General features: G+C 37.6%; 1 protein-coding gene across 1 annotated transcript; it reads right to left on the bottom strand.

The window, feature by feature from the left end:
* Window positions 1–646: 646 nt before the first annotated feature.
* ndufs4 (NADH:ubiquinone oxidoreductase subunit S4) lies at window positions 647–21,549 on the bottom strand. Its single transcript, XM_055040006.1, has 5 exons — window positions 21,447–21,549; window positions 18,597–18,675; window positions 2,871–3,043; window positions 2,684–2,757; window positions 647–849 (listed from the first exon to the last, which is right to left on the bottom strand). Exons 1-5 carry the CDS (start codon window positions 21,527–21,529, stop codon window positions 746–748), a joined length of 513 nt encoding a protein of 170 aa, XP_054895981.1. The 5' UTR covers window positions 21,530–21,549; the 3' UTR covers window positions 647–745.
* Between the last annotated feature and the right edge of the window lie 561 nt (window positions 21,550–22,110).

Raw genomic sequence — 22,110 nt, 5'->3', positions numbered from 1 at the left:
ACGGTGATTGCATTTAAGAAAAGGTCACACAATATTGCTTGTTTTATAATTGGTTGTGTTGTTTTTACCATGTTAGGCCCTTTGACTTGCCTCCTTGCTGAAGTGTGCTCTATATATAAACCTTCCTTGACTTTGAAGGCATAAATGGAGACGATTAATTGTAGGTCTTTTTAGGACATTTTAAGAACCTGAAGAGAACTTGTTTAATCTTATGTCAATTTAAAACCATTTCTTCTTTTATATAAAAAAAAGCATCAAAGGAAATCAAAATTCACCTTTAAGTGTGCCAGGGTCTTTAAAAGCCTCCAGGGAGTTAACAGTTTGGAATTGTGCTCAATGGTAACTTCACTGCACAGATGTTGTAAAACTGTTCAAAGCTCCCATTTAAAATTCCTCTCTTGCCGCTCTCCAAACAATGAAACAATCTGGGAAATGGGATAAAAACAATGTCCTCGGCTTCGGCCTCCAGATACATTTATCTGTGTGTTTAAACAGGTCCTCAATGCAGTGAAACGTACCACTTTGTTTCGCTGTTGCACAACTCGACCAGGAGATCAGACACCTCATTAATCGGCGAGAATGAGTCGGGTAGTCAATTAATGAGGTGAATGTTTGAAGAGTGAAAGCAATAATGACCCAGTTGTTTAGTTTTCTTATATATAATTATGCATTTATTGACAAGAATGAAACAAGTCCACAGCGTGACACACGGAGGTCGGGACAGGAAACAGATGGATCCTTCGGTTTACTTTGCGGACCTCCTGGTCCTCTTGTTCCAGGAGAAGTTCGCCCCGTACGATTTCACCCGGGGCTTTGAGGTCCTCTTCTCTGTGACGTCGTAGCTCCAACCTGGCGGGCAAAAACGACAGTAAGTGGCGAATGGGCTAGAGCGTCCCGACCGTTCGCTGGACGGGCTCCAGCGCCGACGAGGCTGCGTGTATTCAGAACGTCTGAATACAGACTCTCGTATTCAGACCAATCTGTATTTGTGGCGCAATAAACAGAAGAAGCCAGTTCCTTGGTTTCAACAAGCCTCCCCAGATGGTTTGGTTCTCTGAGTCAGTCAACTTGACAGAAAACACATCACTCATGTTTAACTGCCTGTTCAGCTCAGACTGAATCGTTCCAAACCTTTTCTCTTTTGTGCCTCTGTTTTTTGAAGGCTTTTTTTTTCTTTTAAATCCGGATATAAATGTCTCTCTGCTCTCCGATGACAGTCGGTGTGTTGACAACAGCGAATCATCTGAGCGATAAAGAGCCCATATTATGCTCATTTACACATATGACTTCACATATTCGCGCCCCTTAAAGTTTTCCCCAGTTTGTCATGTTCCAACCGTAAAATTTGTGATTTTATGTGATAGAACACGATGGTACATTTTTGCGAAATAAAAATACATATTTTTAATTTTTTTTCATTTCCTACAAATGAACATCTGAAAAGAGTAAAATTTCAGTTCCTTGGAGTGAAATTTTTCACTGCAGGTCTTTTAAAAATGTGTCTTTAACGACTTTATTTCGTAGCCAGTTCCTGCTTGACAATGCTGGAGCTCAGCTACATTTATTGAAGAACGTCTGAGAACAGATTTTTAATCTCGCCACAGATTCTCAACTTGATAGATGTTGACTCTGAATAGACCGTTGCCCCACATGAATATTGTTTGATTTAAATCATTTTAATGTTGCTCTGCTTGTATATTTAGAGTCATTGTGCTGCAGGATGGCAAACTTCCAAACAGCCATTAACAGGTTTTCTTGCACTAGAAATAGATATGCCTACCTTCCCCGCAGCATGATGGGGCCACCACCATGTACGAAAGTGCGAATGACGTATTAAGGTGGTTTTCAGCCTTATGCTGCATTATTCATGCAGGGAAAGTTTCATTTTGGTCTCGTTAGGCCTGCACTAATGAGTACTTTTATTTCCTATGGCTAATTAGATCTCACACGACTTTCATTCATCATCATTCCTTTAGTCACTCTTCCATAAATCCCACTTTTGTGAAATGCAGAGTAATAGCGATCACCAGATCCTTAACCAGAGGCAGGAGATGTAACTGAGACGAGATTACACAAAGGTGGAGCGGTTAGTAATGAGGGAACTTCTTAGGGCAGCCAGTCAACTAGATTTGATTTAAGAGTGTCAGAATATAGGGGTTCAGGGTTAAATTAATATGCACTGCACACTTTTCAGATTTTTAGTTCAAATTTTTGAAAATCACACATCAGTAGTTCTTAATGCAGCATGTTGAGATTTCTGAAAATGTTAAAGGTTCGTGGAGAGTGAATACTTTTGGAGATCAAAGCACACAGAAGAAAGAATTTGACCTGCAAAGCTCTGAAGTGAGAAAGTGTTTAAAGACGTAAATATATTGGTGAAGCATAAAAACTATTTACATTTGGTTCATTCACACATCTAAAGTTGTCAATAAATTTTGTAAAATGTCATTAGGTTACACTGAAACTGGAATTTTATTTCAGTGAAGTTAGAAAATAATGAGGGAAAATACAAAAAAAATGTAGCTGATCATGATTATTACAATTACTTACCGAATGCACTACAAACCAAAATAATAAGTAAAAAGTTTATACTGAAGCATAATATTAGCAATCAGTTGAACTACTGTCTTACGTACTTCACAGCTTTTATTGTTCTGTTTTCTGTCACTTTTATGGATCTTACCATTTTTCTCAGCAAAAGCAATGGCGTCTTCCTTTGAGGAGAACGACAGCACCATGTTGGACAAAGGATCGGCCCTTAAACACAGAGGAAAGAAAACATCCCAGGAGAGAAACGTCATAGGACACAATTAAAATGATTATGATCCCACTTAGCAAAGATCCAGATTCATTCAAAGTCATGGACTTACGTTGAGGCCCAGCCCATCAGAGGGTTCTCCCACCGCTCTCTGGTGTCAAAGTCCATCTTCCACTTCTTGGTGCTGTTGATGCCAGACTGCATGGCTGTTCTGGCGGGGACAAAGATGTGAACCTTGCGGGTTTTGATGTGCTCCTCCGGGACTCCCGTCAGAGTCGTGATGTCCTGAGGGAAAAGGAAGAAAAGAAAAACAACAGACGGTGACGAAAAGCAAGCTTTCGACCGGAAACAAAAAGTAAGGGCCGTTTTTAGTGGCTGGTGGAAAACGTAACTATACATTATAAAAATGCACAGACTTTGGCCATTTTTGACTGAGCTTAAAGGAAACAGCTGAAGCTTCTTAAACAGAGAAATATGATTATGACCAAATAAAAAGCTCTCTTTTGGCAAGGATTCCCGTCAGTTCACAAGGAAGCTTTAGCAGTCAGGTTCTCCGTGTTGGGCGTTTTACATTCACATTTTGGCTCCCTTGGCAGAACACGGACTTCCATATAAAATTCGACAGAAAGACTTCCCAGAGATTTTATGGAGGGGACGATGAGTTGATTTGTGGGTCAAAACACCACCAATGAGAAAAACAACAGCTAAGTTATGTTTCATAAATCTAACTGAAATCAAAATTCCTCCATTTAAAAAAAAAAACACATCATTTATGCAAAACATATGAGTCAATTTGTCCCACTGATCCAACTTGAAGTTACAAATCCTCCACGTCATATTAAATTAATTATTAATTGATTTTTGTAAAAAAACAAAAAAAAGATGTAAGTTGGAAAAATGGGTTGATACTGAGCAGTTACAGGTTTTTGTTGCCATAGATACAGACATTTAGTCTTTCCTGAAAAGCATTGATGATGGCGCCAAAAATATGACTCCGACTGCTCCAGGAGGTCACCTGGAGGTAATCCCAAACTTGAGGCCCAAAAACAAACTGTCTTGACTTCAGGAAAATGTTGGTTGGCAGCTGAAATGGAAATATGCAAATCAACTGTGTCATGTTTTTCTTGTCCATCATCAGAGTGGAGAGAATTATTTCCACTTTACATAACAGGGACGCTGCAGAACAGTAAATTGTTATAAATCTGAGGAGTGAACATTTTTATAGGTGCCATAAAGCAAGCGAAATGTTTTGGTTGTGTTTTTATCGTTTCATTGATATGGATTTTTTGTTGTTGACATTTCTCATTTTGAATCTGTCCTTTTCTTGTTTTTTGACCTGCCAGAATTTTAACCTTAGGTTCTTTTTATTTCTTGATCTGTGCAGTTCACAAGAAGCAGAAAAATAGAAATGTACTGTTGCTCCAGCCAACAGTTTTACTACATATCCCAAGTTGTCCTCAACCACAAAAATTTCAGCTCATGGATTTCACTTAGTATTTTTCAACAGTTACAGTAGCTGAATTTTCTTGAATTAAAACTGTATATGAATTATTTGTAATGAATTTTTCTAGGTGATTAAAAATATATTTAAAACTAAGCTTACAAATTGCCTTTGGTTAGCTTTTTGATTTAATGACTATTTGTGTATTTGAGAATTTAATCAAAGTAATATTTTTGCAAAATTGCAATACTATATAACAGACAAATGACGGACTAGATTGTTATTGTTTTTGGGGAACATCATGCACTATGCAGAAATATCACTTTATCCTCCTAAAAGAACTACCTAAATACTGCTGGATATGCCAGCTTAAAGCAATGGAAACTGCATTGAGATGTTTATATGTGTCTAAGTACAATTAAGTTATTATTCCTGACCCTAGTGGTTTTAGGTCTAAAGTGGACTTTTAGTTTTATCAAATAGATTTCTGATGCAAATCAAATAAGTTGAACTCTGGTTCGCCTAAAAACCTAGGTCTTGGTTTGGTTGAAGTAAACTCTGATACAGTTTTATGGATGTTTTATGGATACATCCTTTATGGATGCAAGCAGATGTAAGACTACAGAGCATTCTGGGTCAAATACAACCCAAAAAAAAGTTTAGCAATAACACTGGGGATGGCTCAGGGTCTTTCACCAAAGACAAAAAGAAATCCCACAGCCACTAAAATCTGACAGAACTCCATTTTCGTTTACATTTTGTCAAGAAAGAAGTTGCGCTCATGCCTTCTTTATTTCCTTCAGTGGCTGCTGGTGGAGCACCAACAGGTGGGGAGGTGGACAAGTTGTTCAAATGGTTTGGTTTGCTTTCACACAGTGCAGTGTTAAAATGAACTGCTCCAGCTGAAAATGGAACAAATGTTCCAATTTTCGTATTCAATCGACCCAAATGTACAATCCGGGATAAAGACATCCCTAAACATCTTTAAAACGAAGCCTACAGTAAAGGGCTCTCTTGAGAGGGGATAGGTAGCTTAAACAGGACTAAATAAAAAATATATACCAACTTAAATATTGGAGGATATTAGAAAGGAAAAGCAGAAGTTACATTTACATTATAATTCATTTCAACTTTTGCTTTTCAGCAGCCACAGCCTAACGTACCAGATGTTTATCACCAGGCTGAAAGAAAGAAGGCCAGTGTGACAATTGGAGTAGGTGGGACCTGGGAGCCCCTTCAGGCTCCTATCAAAGATCTGGTCCAATTCTTCAGGGAATTAGCAAACAAGCACTGGGAAGTCGGCGACAAAACACAGACGAACCTCCCAGCACGCCGGCAGCAGCCACCCAAAGACTGAGGCCTTTCCAGGAGGTTCTCCTTTCAATGCAAGAATTTTACACATTTCAATGGCCATTACAACTTCAAAGAATCCAATTTTCATCATTGTCTGTCATCTGCCAGTTGATTTGTAGAGAGGGGGTCATTTTCCATGAACTCCACACAAAAGCCCGCCTTTCTTCTTGCCAAGGAGCCTCCCATAGCATCTAAGCCCAGTAAATTACAGGTCTTACTGCGAAACTACAGCTTGTTTTAGTGAAACATGTTTTTGCTGCGCTTAGAGGCAAGTACAGCCTGAATATAATCATAAACAAGATCTGCTCATTGAAAAGATTGTTAAAATGAAAGGAAAAGGAAAGACAAAAGGAGGAGGGATGGGGGGAGGCTGGACTTCACAAGTGCTTGGTAATTATTTCCGGCTGCCCTATCTACTTAACCTTAACAATTCCTTCTTGTCACAAAGAGGAGGAAAACATGTTCTCCTCACCCAGAGAGGGTAATGGTTCATGACACAATAACACACAACATAGTGTTGCATAGCAGCAAAAATGATGTTTTTTCGCCAGCTTGGTGATCGGAAATGTGTCTTGAATTTAGTTTTTATTTTCAAGGGTGTTCAAAGATCTGCAATCGCATAAATGGGAGAATAGAAGCCTTTTAAAGTCTCGGAGCGGAGACAAAAACCAAAAACTTACCCTTCTATACATTTAAACATGAAATAAATCATATCTGCAATCAGAAACTTTCTTTTTGCTGACTTAGTTCTGGTGGCTGGATGCAGGAAAATCTTTCTTTGAGCCACGCTAGAAATGATGCCTCTGGGATTAGCAGGTCAGACTATGGTTCCGCGTATGTAGTTACATAAACCATAACTGACACATGGGGCCCATGCATGGTACACCGGTGTGGTAATTTGTCCAGATGTAGCAGACCTTAAATCATATTGTAGGGAGTGGATCTGCACATAAACAGAGCCAAAACAAGAACTCTGCCAAATCACTGAAAACCTTCTGCTCATTATCCAGCTTTGCATGCAGAAATACAAGTCTAGACCTCTATGATATTCTTCTTGCAACCCTCCTACCCAAGAGGTAGGAGGGTTATCGGCATAACAGGCTCACCCACAATGCCCGGATTCACAAAGGAGGGGGGGATGATTGTGGCTGGAATGTGGTGTGTTCCCAGGAGGACTAGAAAGGGTCGTCACAAAAGGAAAACCCACACGGTGGGCACTTTTTCTTCTGCCATGTACAGGAAGCAAAATGAGAACTATCAAGTTTGACACTATTCAGAAGGCCTTCACAGGGCCCTACAATACCTGGCTGGGCAGACAGAATGGCGGGCTTTAAGAAAGGAGGGTGGGGAAGATTGGCTGGCAAAGTCTTCGTCACGTGAAAGCGTGTCAATATTTCTGACACCTCCTGGCTACGGGCCAAATAAAAGCGCATAGGAGGCTGTCGCTGTGGGGCTGCCGGCCCACCAGGCTGCTGAAAGCTGGTACCCCTAATACTCCAACCGAGACCTGGAGCTGAACACTTCTGGGTAAACAACAAAGAACTCTCAAAGTGCTTTAGTCTGGAGGAAAGAAAAACTGCTGGAAAGAAGGGTGTTGATAATATGAGCTTTAAACTTTGGGAATCTTGAGCTGACGGTGCTAAATGCTAAACCAAACACCTGTAGCACTCATGAGTAATGTTAAAATCTAATTAGCTAGGGTTTTTAGAGACAATTAGATCCTCATGTTGCTCAATAAAACTGAAACTGCATTACATTCCCTGTCGAATATTTGGAACGTTTGGCAGGGAATGTTTGGAGTAAAAGTCTTGAGTTTTCTTTCCTCCTTGAATGTCGTGTTGGTCCAAGTTGAAAAACAAAAAAAGCTCAGCTGGCTCACGCTTTTGGACACAAAGTGATCCAGGAAATTCATTCTCTAGTAACAGACATGTGAACAAGTGTCAAAATGAAGGCTGAAAAATGCTGAAGGCTCTCTCACAAAATAAAGACCATGAAAATATACAACATGGCAAACAAATACAACGACAAAACGGAAACAGACCGAAAAAGTATACATGGAAAAGTACATTTTGATTTTCATTTAATTAGAAAAACGATCAACTGTGTATGATGAATTGGACATTGAGAAGATGCTTTTTACAGAATCTGTTTTAACGAAGGAAACTGTGAGATGGGAAACAGTTCTAACAGGAAACTTCATTGCTGTGAAAGAATTGTGTCTTCAATCAAACTAAGGAGAACTTAACCGTTTACATCACACAAGTTTTTAATGCATCCTAGACAACTTTTTAATGTGATATTGAAAATAAACAAATCAGACCTAAATAAGTCCTTGATTAATCTTAAATACCTACTAAAGTGTGAGGAATACTGACTATGGGCTGAATGAGCTGTAAGTAGAGAAATTATGACTGCAGTTCAAATATTCACTCATTTTCATACCTTGCACGATTACTAACCAGCCAATGCACTGATTATATTACAGAGAATTCAGTCTTAAACTTCCCTTATCATGCTATCATCATTCGCAAGAAGAAAAAAGCAAACTTTTACAGGTAGAATGTCACAGATCATTTTGCCAAATAGGTGCCAAGCATAGTTGGACACAAAATGGACCTGGATGAAAAATATTAACATGTAACCAGGCATTCAGCAGAGGTTCCTATGTCTACAAAGTGTTTAAGTTTTAAGGTTTTGCCTTGTTGCAAACCTTCATCTGTTTATAGTTTAACAGAATCCAGTGCCTCTGCCCATGTCTGCCCATCAATGTTCACTTAATACATTTTCTTCAAAGAGACAACATAGAAAATGTGCAAAGCGAAGACTGACATGTAGGCATGAGACGATTAACTGCCGTCTGTTTAGAGGAAGTAGGAATCTGTCTGAAAAAGGGAGTCAGGACTTTGCCACCTAAATTCTCAGAGTCGGTTGCTTTATTTTTAGCTTCAGGGATCAAGTGGCAAACAGCAGAAGTGTAGTGTTCAGGTTTCAAAGTAAAAAATAGGAATGTCTGCAAAGGTCCACTCAAATAATGTTTGAGAGAAGACAAAAGCAGCAATTATTCCTCCATCTTTGTGAATCAAGATATTTGATGGCCTTACGTCACTGATGTGCTTCATATCACCTGCGTAAAGGTGATATCAGCTGTTTTATTTGTCCGGCTAAAGAAAATAGACAACAATGAGCAACTTTTTTTTTACTCTGAACTGGACATGTGGGCAGTCGCACTGTCCTTTCCTCTAAGTGTTCTTCCAGCCACCATTGCCCTCGTACCGTTTAACACATCTTGTCAGCTTCAGATGATTTGCAGGTGAATATCTACATTTCCTGCAGTTCACTTCCCACAGTTTATACAAAGGAATATTAAACCCAGATTTCTTCCTCTCGGTGATCTAAAACATGGCCTCCTTAGTCCTTCCGATATTATTTGCAGACCGGTCCAAATGAAAGAGGAGATTTTTTGTGGTGTGTTATGCTTTTCTTCGCCAAGACAGCAAATGTAATTCAGACCTATAAGTGGCTTGCCAACAATAAAACATATGGAAAAGGAAGAGAAAGTGAACAATCAGATATAACTTTTGGATGTGTGTTTGAGAAAGTCTTTATACAAATCAGATGAATTACTTAAAATAATTTGGATTGTGGAAATGTCTGCTGCCTGGAGGAGAAAAATTTAATCAGACTTTCAGAACTGTGAGACCGATGGCTTTGACTTTTAAAGGTCTTTTAAATTGTATTAGGTTTTCTCTAATCATTGGACCAGTTTATTTTCTTTGTTTTTAATTTTCAAAACTGTCAGAGTAAAAGTAAAGTTATTTTCTTATTTTATTTCACCAGCATGTTTTTTTCTGACTGGAGTTAAAGGCAATTTTATTGACTCAATATCCCGATCATAATCTGATGGAGAATCTTTGGAGGGAACTAAAGATTAGGGTGATTAAACAGAGACCTTCCAGCCTCAAGGAGCTGGTGCTCCGCAAAATGATTGCTGTAATGCCAATAAATAATTTGTAAATTGTTCCTACCAGAAAGAAACTTCTTAAAAGTTGGGGAAAAAAATAGAAACCTGCTTTGTTAGTGAATACTTTTCTTCTGTATTCTACTGTTCATGAACAGAAATTGTCCAAGTTGTTTGGTTTTATTATTTATGTCATAAAACAAGAAGAAAAGGTGAGGTGAAGAAGCAATTCAACATTTTTAAGCCACTTTTAAAATATGTAATGCTTAGTTTGTATTTAAGCTGTCTTTTTTGAATGATTGTGCTTTTATTTCTATGTAGATTATGTCAGCGTGCCTCAATTGCATTTTTGTTTTTAAGTACTTGATCATATTTAATTTTAATGATAAATGTATTACTTTTTTCTCAGAATTTAACATTTTTAACTTTTCCATATAAATAAGAAAAACAGGCATGAGCCCAGATGAGATTGTCTGTATATAAGGTAAAACTACATTTGCATTGAGCAATTACTTAATTTTTTTTATTCTAACTATAATAAAAAACAAACCATGGTGTGGTTCAGTTGCTTTTATTTGAAAACAACTGAAATATAATAACTATGCCTTGTGTTGGAAGTTTATTACATAGCATATTAAAGGATTGCATTCTTGAATATAAGTAAGAGTTTTACCTCCCTCACTGTTTTTATCCATAAAAACAATCAGGAAATGTTTTGTCAGTCAAATGTGTCTTTTTTTTTTTTTTTTTTAAAAGCTATGAAAAATTATAGCAACGTATTTTGAGCCAGCTGACTGGCAGTGCAAAGCAACAGGTAGGAAAGGAGAAATGCTGTGTGCCTCTGGGCTCCTTACAGCCAACAACTCTGGCCACTGTGGAATCTCATTAAAAAGAACTTTAAACCATAAAAAAATATATATATATATATTGTTTTTAATATTTAATGATAAAGGTTCTATATTTCCAAAAATTGCATGAAAGCCTTGCTCTTAATCCCCCAAACTTATACTGTGAAGTGCACTTTACAGAGCAGTACTCAAACCACTAGGAAAAAGCAGAATTACGTATCTAATTAAAAACAAGTTCACATAATTAAATGATAAATCTTCTCATCTGCTGACCCTTGAAGACAGCCTTATTTGTTATGATGATTGTTACCTCTCCATGAACTGCAGCTTATTGGGGTAAATGAAAACACAGAGGAATAATCCTGACAGAAACAACATGATTAACATGTTTATCTAATAATCTTATTGGTTTAGATCAGTGTTTCCCAATCCTAGTCCTCAGGGGCCGCTGCCCTGCATATTTTGGATGCGCCTGTTCCAAAACACTTGATTCCAATTATTGCATGACCTCCTTTGCATGTCATCAAGTGCTGCAGAAGCCTGTTAATCACCCACTTTTTCAAGTCAGGTGTGTGGCTGAAGGAAAGTGCCTAAAACATACAACTGGTCCCTGATGAACCGAACGGAGAAACACTGGTTCAGTTAAATATTTTATAACAGACATTACACATTCAGCATTTAACCATTCCGAATATGATTATTATGAGATTAATGCCATTCACTGACCGTTCTTTAAACTTCTTAAATATGAGGGTTGTTTGGATGTGACCAGTTGTTTATGTATCTTTCAAACAAACTGTATTACTGGCAGAATAGTAACTTTTATTCCAAGTTTAAATTAGAGTAGACACTAAAACTACAACAGTGCTGGTACATGACTGCAATTGCTGAACAAAGGCTTCTCAGTTGTCCAACTTTTAAAACTCATTAAAAACTCATTTATTTAAGATGATATTTCCAGCTGGCTCTGAAATGTCTCAGATAGAGACAAATAAACATGACCAGCAACATTTTTGAGGACCTTGTACAAGAGCGACTCCTCTACCAAGCTGTAGCTCATCACAGTACGAACACCTGTACACCAAAACTGCAGCTCAGCGGCCTAAAGGGGCCATAAGGTCAGCCTTGCTGAATGATGTTGAGTCAGCATGTGCTGAAAGCCCAAACACATCACCCTTAACCCCACACCGGCCGGCCCACACCCAGACCGAGAGGCTCACTCATCAGCCTCCGCCGGTTCCCACCTTCAGACGACTTTGAAAAGTAAAAAGCGTGCCAATTACTGATTGGACATAGGAGGGGGCGGGGGACGTCTAATAGAAACAAATATTATGTTGCTTGCTCATGTGTGGGAGTGATCCAACACTGGAGCAAGAAGCAGCTGGCTCGAGGGTCATCTCGGATCTCACATTACACAGCCTAGTGAGAATCGGAAGAAGGGGAAAAAAGGAAAGGTCATCCAGGGAAGAGTTGCATAAAGGCATGCCTGTTTGTTTTTGGGGAACATCTTAATACTATATAGGAGGTGAAACAACTTAGTTGGAGGTGATGGAACAAATTCCTGGAAATTGTACTTTTCTGTTTCGTATACTTTTAATTCGTATAACTTTGGGGAAACCGACTCGGTAGCAATTTTCAGAATTGTTTAAAGTTATGTAGTAACAGTATTTTAGTTAAGTTCTGAGATTCTCAGACCTTAAGTGAAAATTTCACAGCATTTACCCCACAGCATAAGGGACGACAGCCAGAACCAACAAAAATCTGCAAATACTTACGACCTCCTCTAGAACTGCCTATTCTTAACAGGTTAAACATCAAATATACATTAATATAAACTAATACGCCCAGCGGAAACAGTCTTGGGACAGGAGGAGCATTATAGTCTTTGTTATTTATGTGCTTGGTGGTATAGCCAATCACCAGGAAAATAAGTAGTACTCCTCAATTGGCTGCTTTGCAAACGCCAGGTCAATAGCATGTCAAGTAGCACTGTGACCCGTATTTCTGCTTTGCAAGCTGCACATGAGTATTTTAGATATGTAAAAAATCCTGTTAATAGATGGATTTTCACAAATAATTTGGAGTTACATTATACAGTTTTCTTCTTTCTTTAAAAAAATAAATCAGCAACTATGTGAATCTCCTGTATATTTTTAAATAAAACTGTATGTCATCTAATCAGTTATTTTTAGCAAAATATAGGAGAATTTCTCCTGTTACCTAAAGTAATTGAACAGAATGACTTACTTACTTACTGAAGTGTTATTCATAACACTTGATGCATCAAAGTAACATCAACATGATGAATGAACTCCTAAATTTATGAGTAGCTTTTAAATTTGCACTACTGAGAATCTAGCATAAAATGCCACAGGGATGATGAATATTGTGTTAAAATCATGGTTGTTTGTGTTTTTTATTTATTTGTTTTTGCAGTCCCTGATATCTCCAAACAGCCGAATCCATCTTTCTTTTAAATGTTCTGTCCGCCAGCTGAACAGCAATGGACAGCAACAAGTGCAGGAGGGGCATTGTTATTCTGCGTTCTGTCCAACTAATCAAAACAAAAACATATCCAGAACTTAATCTTGTATCACATGAAACCAAATTAAACAGAACAGAACATTTTGAAACCACAGCTTTATGAGACCTCAGAACACCTCCATCCAATTAATTATCAACAAGGTTTTGTTTCCAAATTATTATTGTTACTGAAAACATTTTTCAACAGCTGACTATCATATTTCTTGTAAGAATGCGAAGAGTTAGTCTTTTTTTCAGCAAGCTGACTTGCAAAGGGTAGCAGGTTGTTGAGGAAAGGTTTTACTATGAAGTTGAAGAAAAGTCCAGTTATTTTCTGGTATGTTAATAAGATTACACGCATGGTATCAATAAGATTTGTCAGAAATGATGGAGCAATTCTCCTTACCTGCGCCCTATAATGATGCAATAGTCATATGAGTCAGGCATCATAGCTGTGAACCATTTGTTTCTGTTACTCATTTAGTTGTTTACCTTCTTACTCATGAGGAAAACTTCAGAGCACATATTTGGAACCTTTGTCAGATTTTTTAAAATTGAGAGGGAACAAACAAATTTTGAAAGCGGTCGGTTGCCTTTATCACTAACGAGCAAATGCAAGTGTAGGCAAACAGAAGTGACACACCTTTTTCCACTTCCAATCTGCAAACACAACCAGACATTTCCAATACGAAGCCCTTACTGTCAGCAGAAGAGTCCTCCTAAGAGGCTGGTTCTCAATGGAAGAGAGCGCTAATAAAGGAAATACCTTTTACTGAATGATGCATAATAAAGCCTCTTGTCTGGTACTCTTCAAAGACTAACATCCTCTGACCCTCTACACTCCAAACTTGAGCTGTGAGATCTTTTTTTCCCCCTTTTGGATAAACGCGCCTTATGAGAGGTTCAACCAGACAAAACAGACACTTAAGTTGCTGTGTGCAAAGGAGGGAGCCAGGGTGGGAGAAGGGTAAAAACGGAGGGGGGCATCGGGGTAGTGAATGTGGTCTGCTCCATGGTAGGTCACCCCGTCTGCAAGAGTGGTCTGAATCTGAAAGTACTCACCTCTGTACTGTAGACTTCAAAGTGCTGCTGCGACGCATATTTACATGCATGAGTTACCCGGACTGCGAGTAGGATGCAAGTAAAGTTCACGTATCTGCATATGGAAGGACTTTACTCTTTTGTTTGCAAATAATAACATTTTTAAAAAAAAGATTACATTTTTTAAAAGTACAATTTTCTCCTCCATGTGACAGCTTTTCTTTTGAGGAAAGATTTTTGTGGCAATCCAGATTTTGGAAAAAAAAAAAAAAAGGTGAACCAAAACTCCCAGTTGACTCCATTTTGAGGCCAATTAAAATCATCCTACATGAGAAACCCTGTCAGTCAAGATAAATGCTGACTGACAGGCGTAGGATCCCTCAATGTGATTCTAATTTAGGTCTTTAAAAAGAACCAACAACATGCCTTTTGAGTCAACCACCTTACCGCAGTCAAACCCAACATCTTGTGCACAGATGTTATGTCAATTGCCAAGCAAGTGGTGTGGACTGAGATTCACTAGAAACGAAGAATTTTGTATTAAACAAAGGATGCCAGGAATAAAATGGCCCTACTAATCTAATACCCCCTCCTCCTCTATCCACCTTCTTTCCTCTTCGTCGATTCCTCGCAGCCTAATAACTGTCCTCCTCCGTCTTGTAAAACCCCACAGCCTTTAGAGAACTCTATAACAAGGCTTCAACAAGTGCTTTAAGATTATAGTGTTATCTTTATGTGGAGAGAGAGAGCGGAGTGGGTCGTGGCTGAAGCAGGAGTAGTAGACGTTTGGACACTTGTGAATAAGCGGGGTTACAAAGTGCTGCTTATTGAGGCAGCTGTTATGGCTGTTTCTGCAGAAGGGGGCCGGAGTGTTAAAGCAAAAAGGAGCTGACTCTAATTGACTGAGGTCACAGACATTCCCTGTAAAGCTGTGTATCAGTGGCCAGCCAGCCGGACCCTGGGAGCTGCCCAGCATGCTTAATCAAACAGTAATTACAAACAAAGGCGCGTCGGCCCGGGCGCTCCGGGGAACAGCCCCGGGCACTGGAGCTCCATCACGCATCTTTTTTGTTTGGGATCCGTCCAAAACGTCTGACAATCAAGTCAAAGTTTAGTTAGTTATAATGTCATAATTCACATTTTTCATTTGATAAAGTGGGAAAAAACATCAGACGTTTAAATTAATTAAAATTAAAATGGCAGAGAAAGTTTTCATAAGGGAATAAGAAATTCTTTACATTGAAACAATAAAATAAAGGTAGAGTTTGGCTTTTAAAATCCAAGAAGAAATGCTGCTGCAGCATTAGTCTTGAAAGACCCTAACTACACAACCAGAATTATATTTTTGCATTAGAATGACCTAGTCAAAGACACAACATGAGTCCAGTTAAAAATGTTCTCTATCCAGTCTACAGCACCTGAGCCAATATTGCAAATTCCATCACGCCTTTCTTGTTTGTAAAATAAAAATTTAATAGCTTATAACATAAAAATCCTAAAAATAAGTTTAAGGTTTTAAAATTATGAAATGCTTAAACACTTCAAGAGGTTTTTACTTTGGTATATCAGTATAAATTGGTTGATTTTATTTGCTTCAATGACTAATTATTGTTCTCTGTGACAGTCAGTATAGAGTGAGCTTTTCCGATAAATTTGTTCGCATTGTGGGAGAGACAGAAGTTTTTGTCCTTCACCTCCCAAATTTGAGTGTAATAGAGAAGGACAGAAAACCTGTAGAGATGCAAGTTCCAGTAAGGGGTTGCATTTTCTTGGAGAGATGAGAACAAAGGACAAGATAATCGAGTATCACAGAGAGAAACATTTGGACAGTTTTTGGAATGAATTCAAAGCATCACTTGCCCTGCTCAAAACTGCAGCCTCATCTAAATGAATTAAGCAGAATGCCATGTTCTCCTCTGGCTGGCAAAGAGAGGGAGCGCCCTCACCCGACATAACCTCTCAGAAGATCGAGATCTTTTTGCCGATTGGTCTCCACAGAAAGCAATTTTCACTTATCGACGGGCTGATGGCAGACGAGAGTTCCGACATGCTCCCAAATACCCGACAGGAAGAGCACTCTTGCTGCCCTCTTCCATGTGAGATTGAGACCACTGCACTGTAAACAGTTGAGGCCCTCTCTTTTTGGCCCGTCTGGGTGAGCATTAGAGTACTTCCCGCCGTCGCCAGCAACAACACGCCACAAAGGAAGCTCTGTGACCAACAACACTGAGGTGGGCCACTGTCCACCCCCCCCCCCCCCCCCCTCCAATTGAGTCTCACAAACTTTTTTTTTTTTCTTTCTGTGCAAACTCTTTTCTTTAAAATCCCTCACTGTGTTTTGGAGGCCCTTTTTTCTCGTCTCTGCTGGTCCTCTCGGCGGCCCCTACTGAGAGGACAGAGACAGACACTCCGCCTAGCCAAAGGTTTGTCTGCCAGTAGAGCCAGCTTTGCTTTGAGACAAAAGCACACCGATGCTGCTCACACTGCCCCCTGGCCATTCAAAAAAAAAGAAAAAAAGAAAAAAGTCTAAAACAGACTCCCTCATTCCTCCTGAACTAATTTTTTTTTTTTTTCACTTATTTTTTAGCTCCTTCGTGCTCCACTAAGACACTACAAACTTAACATGCTTTGTTCCAAGCAGTTGGAACAGCGCTAACTTTGGCCACTTCAAACGTCAGTTTATTTTGTGTTCAGGTCGGAAAACTGCACATTTTTATCCGTCTTGTATTGTTCTTTTTTTCTTTTTCAACCAACATTAGATCCATGAGAAAAGAGTCCAAAACATAAAACATGCAGAGGTGAGTTCATGTTTTAATTAAAAAGTATGTAAAGCTCTGACCTGCCTGTTCCTTTCCTGAACACTACGAGTAAAATCTGTTTCGAGTAAAGTCACCAGATGTTTGCGGTCATATTTACTATGAATCAAAACAAAAGCAAAACATTTAATGCAAAGGATGAATACTTTCAAAGTGAATATTTTAATGTTTGTGCAAAAATCTTTACCTAAATGTAAAAATAAATAGTGTCTAACTGCATTCACAATCTGTGCACTATTCCTGAATTGCTCAAAGACATGTATTAGTTTGTTTTATTAATAAGCATGCAAAACTATAGATTCAAACTTATAATACAGGCTACAAAATCCTAACTTATATCTATCCTCTAGAAAATTCTGTGTGCCATGGATTTGTCACCTCTTTGGTAACTCCTAGGAATTACAGAGCAGGAAATTTAGCAGAAGATAAATCTGCTTCCATTTATCGGTCAGCGAGAGTACAAATGTCTGAGAAGTCAAATGCCAAACTGAGGTCAAATACTAATTTACTAATTTAAATATTTACAAGTTTGCATGGAAGACTTGCAAGTCACATGTGAAACTACAATGACTTCCTATCGACCCCAGTTTCCTCTGTCCACAGATTGAATTTTTAAAATCTAAATGACATTAAATCAAATCAAATCAAGCTTTCTTGTCAACCTGTTGTGCAACGAATTGTAGTGCAGCAAAATAAAGCGTGTCTTTCCCAGGTCAACATCACTAAGTGAATAAAGGCCACAATTAGGCTTGCTTGGTAGGTATCAGATCAGTAAGCTATTTCAGTAGGAAAATGTTTTTTTCCACAAGGATCATTTCTATTAAATTCTTGTAAACGTCAGTATATCTTAATTCTAACTCCAATTCTGCATATATTTAAATTTGCATTTTGTATTTAATCGAGTTATGTTTGTCTCATATTCAAATTTGGTTGATGATCTGAAACATTTAGTGAGTTAAAAAATCTAAAAGAAATCAGTAAGGAGGCAAATATTGTAGTTCAAATTAAAAAAAAATCTTAAACATGACAGAAGAGTGACAATCCTACTAATTCATATATGAATAAACAACAACAAAAATATACAGCAGTATTTATCAAACTTTTTGCAGAGTTGTGGACCAGAATTTCTTAGACTCTGGCCTCTTAGTTTTCCTGTGAGAATCTGCTGAATGCAAAATGTGAGGCTCAAACAGACAATTTATTTTTTGGCCTATTTAATATTCATCTAACACCCTGCTTGACCTGTAAAAGAAAAAGTTAATTTGCGACATTGACTGATACTGTTAATGATCGCAGTCAATATTTAGTCATTAATAACCTGCGGTAAGGCACAGTGGAGCCCAGAGAGAGCTGCTGCTGGATGTGATGAACCAATGTTACATTTCTCTCACTCTGTGCTCAATATAACATGAAACCTTATTGGTTTATGTAATGTTGGACAACCACAAAACTGTACAATATCAACATATATTTGAATAATAAAGAAAACACCAAAAGGGTCAAGAAATGAATCATCTGTGATTCTTTTGTTGCTCTACAAACTACATTTTTTCCATTATAAGTGAAACTAGATTTGAGCGTTACTTGCAGAAATTCTGCCAAATTGCTGCCCAAATTCCACCCAGTAAGCTATTCAGTAGTTGTAATAACAAGGATGGCTGTGCCAAAAGGATTAATGTGAGCGTTGAGCATGCACACTAATGACGAAACCTGCCATCAAATTGTTGCAAAAGCCTACTGTCCTGCTGAAGCTGATTAAGAGTTTCCAACTGTTTACCAAGAAAATAATTGGCAGACGGCAGATCAGACGGAAAAAAAAAAGCAGCTATGTGTCACGTTGAAAAGCAGAGATTCTTACCAATTTCTCATCAACAGTAATAAGTTGCGTGTCTTGTTCTGCTTTCTCTGCCAGTCTTGATGCTGATGTGCTTGCAGACCTGAAAAATCAATGAATGGACATTACACTCAACGGCCCACCACAAAGCAGGAAATTACACAAACAAGTGGCATTCTGCTGCCACCGACAGTCTTGGAGGACGGGGTGGGGTGAGGGTACAGTGAAAAGGAAGCGGCTAGGAAGGAATCCCCCCCGCCACCTATTAGTTCTGTCTGGTGAATCTCTGGCAGAGCCTCGCTCTCATCCTAATGACGGGACGTGCTTACTGTTGGCTGCTGGGTGACTGGCAGGCGGGGACTGTGGAGCTCTTTGTGAAAGTGCAGCCGTATCCTGACACTGAGCGGCCATCGCCACTCAGCCAAGGAAGAGCTCACTCAGCATAATGTCCTAATTATCAAAATATGACCAAGACAATTTGTAGGAATATTGGCCACAAAAGCGTAGCTTTACTTTTCACAAAAGAGAAAGGAAAAGGCGTGCTGTGCTTGATGAAATGCGTTGATTGTTTGGCCAGTAACTGCAAATTTTTACCTCAACTGCTTACATCAAACTAATAAACCAATCTGTACCACAGCAACGCTGCTGCACATTGTCGCATTAATTAATCAGAAAACTTAGAGCATGCACTACTTGGATTTTCTTTTCTTTCTCTTTTTTTTCTGTTAGGCTTTTCACAGTAACAAATTTTGCAAGATTATAAATTGTTCCAGAAGTTATTGTGATATATTGCAATGTTGCTGTTCTGAGACCATGTTCAAGTAATATAGTGGTAACGATAAGATAATAATGCAAGAAAGCATTCTGAAAGATCAATAAAATTGTAATTCTTCTAGAAATTTAACACCGGAAGTGGAAGATATTTTAAAAATCCAAAATAAATAAACAAAACAATAGAAACAACAAAAAATTAATTATGAACAAAATTGTCCTTCGAATGTATGGCAAGGATTAAATTAATTTCTAACTCTTTTCTGATCTTGCAGAATGAGCGATATTCTAATGTTTTGATCTGTCAGCTGGTATTTAAAAATAATTATTTCTGGACACTAAGAGGCAAGGTTTCAAAATAACAACAAGCTTTGATCTACAGTTTAACATATCTTAAGAGGAAACAAAAAAGAAGTTTGGAGATATGTTTTTTTTTTTTCCCAACTGTAAGCAGCACTGAGCACAATGCCCTGTGAGAACCTCTCTTCCCTCTAATTGTTGCTGCATAGTGCCAATTAGCTGTCTGAAAGAAGCTTATTTACACTTGTCCTTCACTTGCAACACACTTGTATGTTTGAAAGATTTCAGTCGCAAACAACATGGATATTAAAGGAGCTAAAGAAGCACCACCTTTCATCCACTTAAGGAAACACTATTTAGAAATTAAAATCTGCTTATACCTCATTATATAACTCACGTGGTGGGAGTAGAAACAATTCCAAATACTAGTTAATGCTGACAGAAAAAGCACAATAACCAAAAACAAATAAATAAACCCATATCAACAACAAGCTGTCTTTATCAGAAGAAAATTTAAGTTTTGGAATGATCCTGCCAAAGTCTGCCCAGAAAAATTTGAAGATAACTGTGCAACAGATATGCACTCACAATCTGATAGATTAGGAGCATTTTTGCAAAAAAAAAAAAAAGAAAAGAAAAAATTTCAGCCTAGTGAAAATGTCTCGTGAAGGTGTACTTCTACCAAAACGACTTAAAGTGCTGTAAAAAAATGAAATTAAATTAAAAGCTGCAAAACTATGTTTTGTTCTCAGTTTTATGTGGTTGCATAAAATCTGTGCAACCACATAAGTTTTATACTTTGTATGTCATAGTCATGGTAAAATGTGACATATTATTTTGTCATTTTTCTACCACAAAGTCCGGGTGTTAAAAAAATAGAGGTAGTAGACTATTTACATCTACTTTGTAAAAGATAACTTAAGCCAAGCAAGATACAATTCCTTTTAGAGAGATCATAGTATGTCTCTCAGCATTAGTCAAAAAACAACCAGCTCACATCCTGCTCACCTTACCACCTCTGACAAACACAAATGTCACTGCTGGCTTACCAATCGTGAGATAATTATTTTTCTTCAGACAAAATCATGTTTGATTATTAACAAAACATTCATAATATTACAGTAAAAGAACGTTGTACTTCTCAAGTGTTTGGGTTTCTAAAATGTATATACAATTGTATGAATACTGGTGAAGGGAATTTTTAACAAAACAAATGATCATAGGACCTATATATCTTGTTACAACAGAATCTAATGTGATGAGGTAGATAAATATTGTAGTTTATGTCCGATGACACATGCTCAGTGCTGTTTTGCTTCAACTTGCTGTAAGGGTGAATGTTATGGTGAACTTGGCTATAAAACTACATCCTGTCCCATAACGCACCTCGTTAAAGAAAAGTCCACAGTGTCGCGCCGATCATTACGGATGGTATTTTGCGATACGCAGCAAACAAGAGTGTTTAATTGCGTTTGTTCCTAAACTGATTTGTAGCTTAGCTTCAGCTAATTAGCTTTCTTGCAGCATGCGAAAGGACATCAACATTTATTTGATACATTGGAAAATGACAAAACGAAATCGATAAAATATTCTGACATATAACTAACCCCCAAAAGATATTCATTTATTTTTTATTTTTTTAAATATAAATGGTTAGTTTCCAGGGTTTTCTTTTAGCGTGGGGCAGACTAGATTGATCGGCCTGGGACGGTTTTCCACATTTGAACTGAAAATTCCACGAATAATCCCAAAAATAGTAAGACAAACGGATATAAAATCATATGAAAATTTATATTAAATTACCTGGCTGGATTCAGTAGGATCCTGGAGGCAACGTTGCTGAGAGACAAACGACCTAAACCGAGAAGTGACATTGAGGACGCCATGTTTGTTGTTAACAATTAGGTACGGTAGCCGCGATGGAACAAGTAGAACGAAAGAACAATTCTAAAAAATTACTGAAAACTAATACATATGAGTAAATTTACATCAATTCAGCCTTTTTGACGGATAGTAAGCATAGTTTTGTAGATATATATTTAAATGTCTAAAGATATAGAAATCTCAAGATATAGTTTATTGAATCTTGGTTAATAATAATAAAAGTAATAATAATAATAATAATAATAATAATAATAATAATAATAATAATAATAATAATAATAATAATAATAATAATAATAATAATAATAATAATAATAATAATAATAATAATAATAATCATCATCATCATCATCATTTTGATCATTTCAATATCTTTGTCATTGCAGATTACCTTTGTATGAATGATACATTTAGAAAAATAGGAAATGAATCTACACTTCTGTCAAAACAAGGTGACATTACTAAATATGTTTCTTATCAACACACAAAGCTATTTTTAATTAATTTGTTACAACTGTATATATGACTTTTAAAACATGAAAAACAATATATTTGAAAAGAAATACTTATGTCTACAATCATA

This window comes from Poeciliopsis prolifica, unplaced genomic scaffold, assembly GCF_027474105.1.
Source record: "Poeciliopsis prolifica strain line A6 unplaced genomic scaffold, Auburn_PproV2 SCAFFOLD014, whole genome shotgun sequence".
NCBI classification, from domain to species: Eukaryota; Metazoa; Chordata; class Actinopteri; order Cyprinodontiformes; family Poeciliidae; genus Poeciliopsis; species Poeciliopsis prolifica.
This window is presented reverse-complemented; position numbering and strand designations above follow the sequence as displayed.

What these genes read in the sequence shown, in the direction of transcription:
- ndufs4 (XM_055040006.1), bottom strand. Translation starts at nt 21,529, where the DNA reads ATGGCGTCCTCAATGTCACTTCTCGGTTTAGGTCGTTTGTCTCTCAGC. An exon ending in TTACTGTTGATGAGAAATTG is followed by an intron (nt 3,044 to 18,596) that starts GTAAGAATCTCT and finishes CTTTTCCCTCAG; the next exon opens with GACATCACGACTCTGACGGG. An exon ending in TGCTTTTGCTGAGAAAAATG is followed by an intron (nt 850 to 2,683) that starts GTAAGATCCATA and finishes TTTGCCCGCCAG; the next exon opens with GTTGGAGCTACGACGTCACA.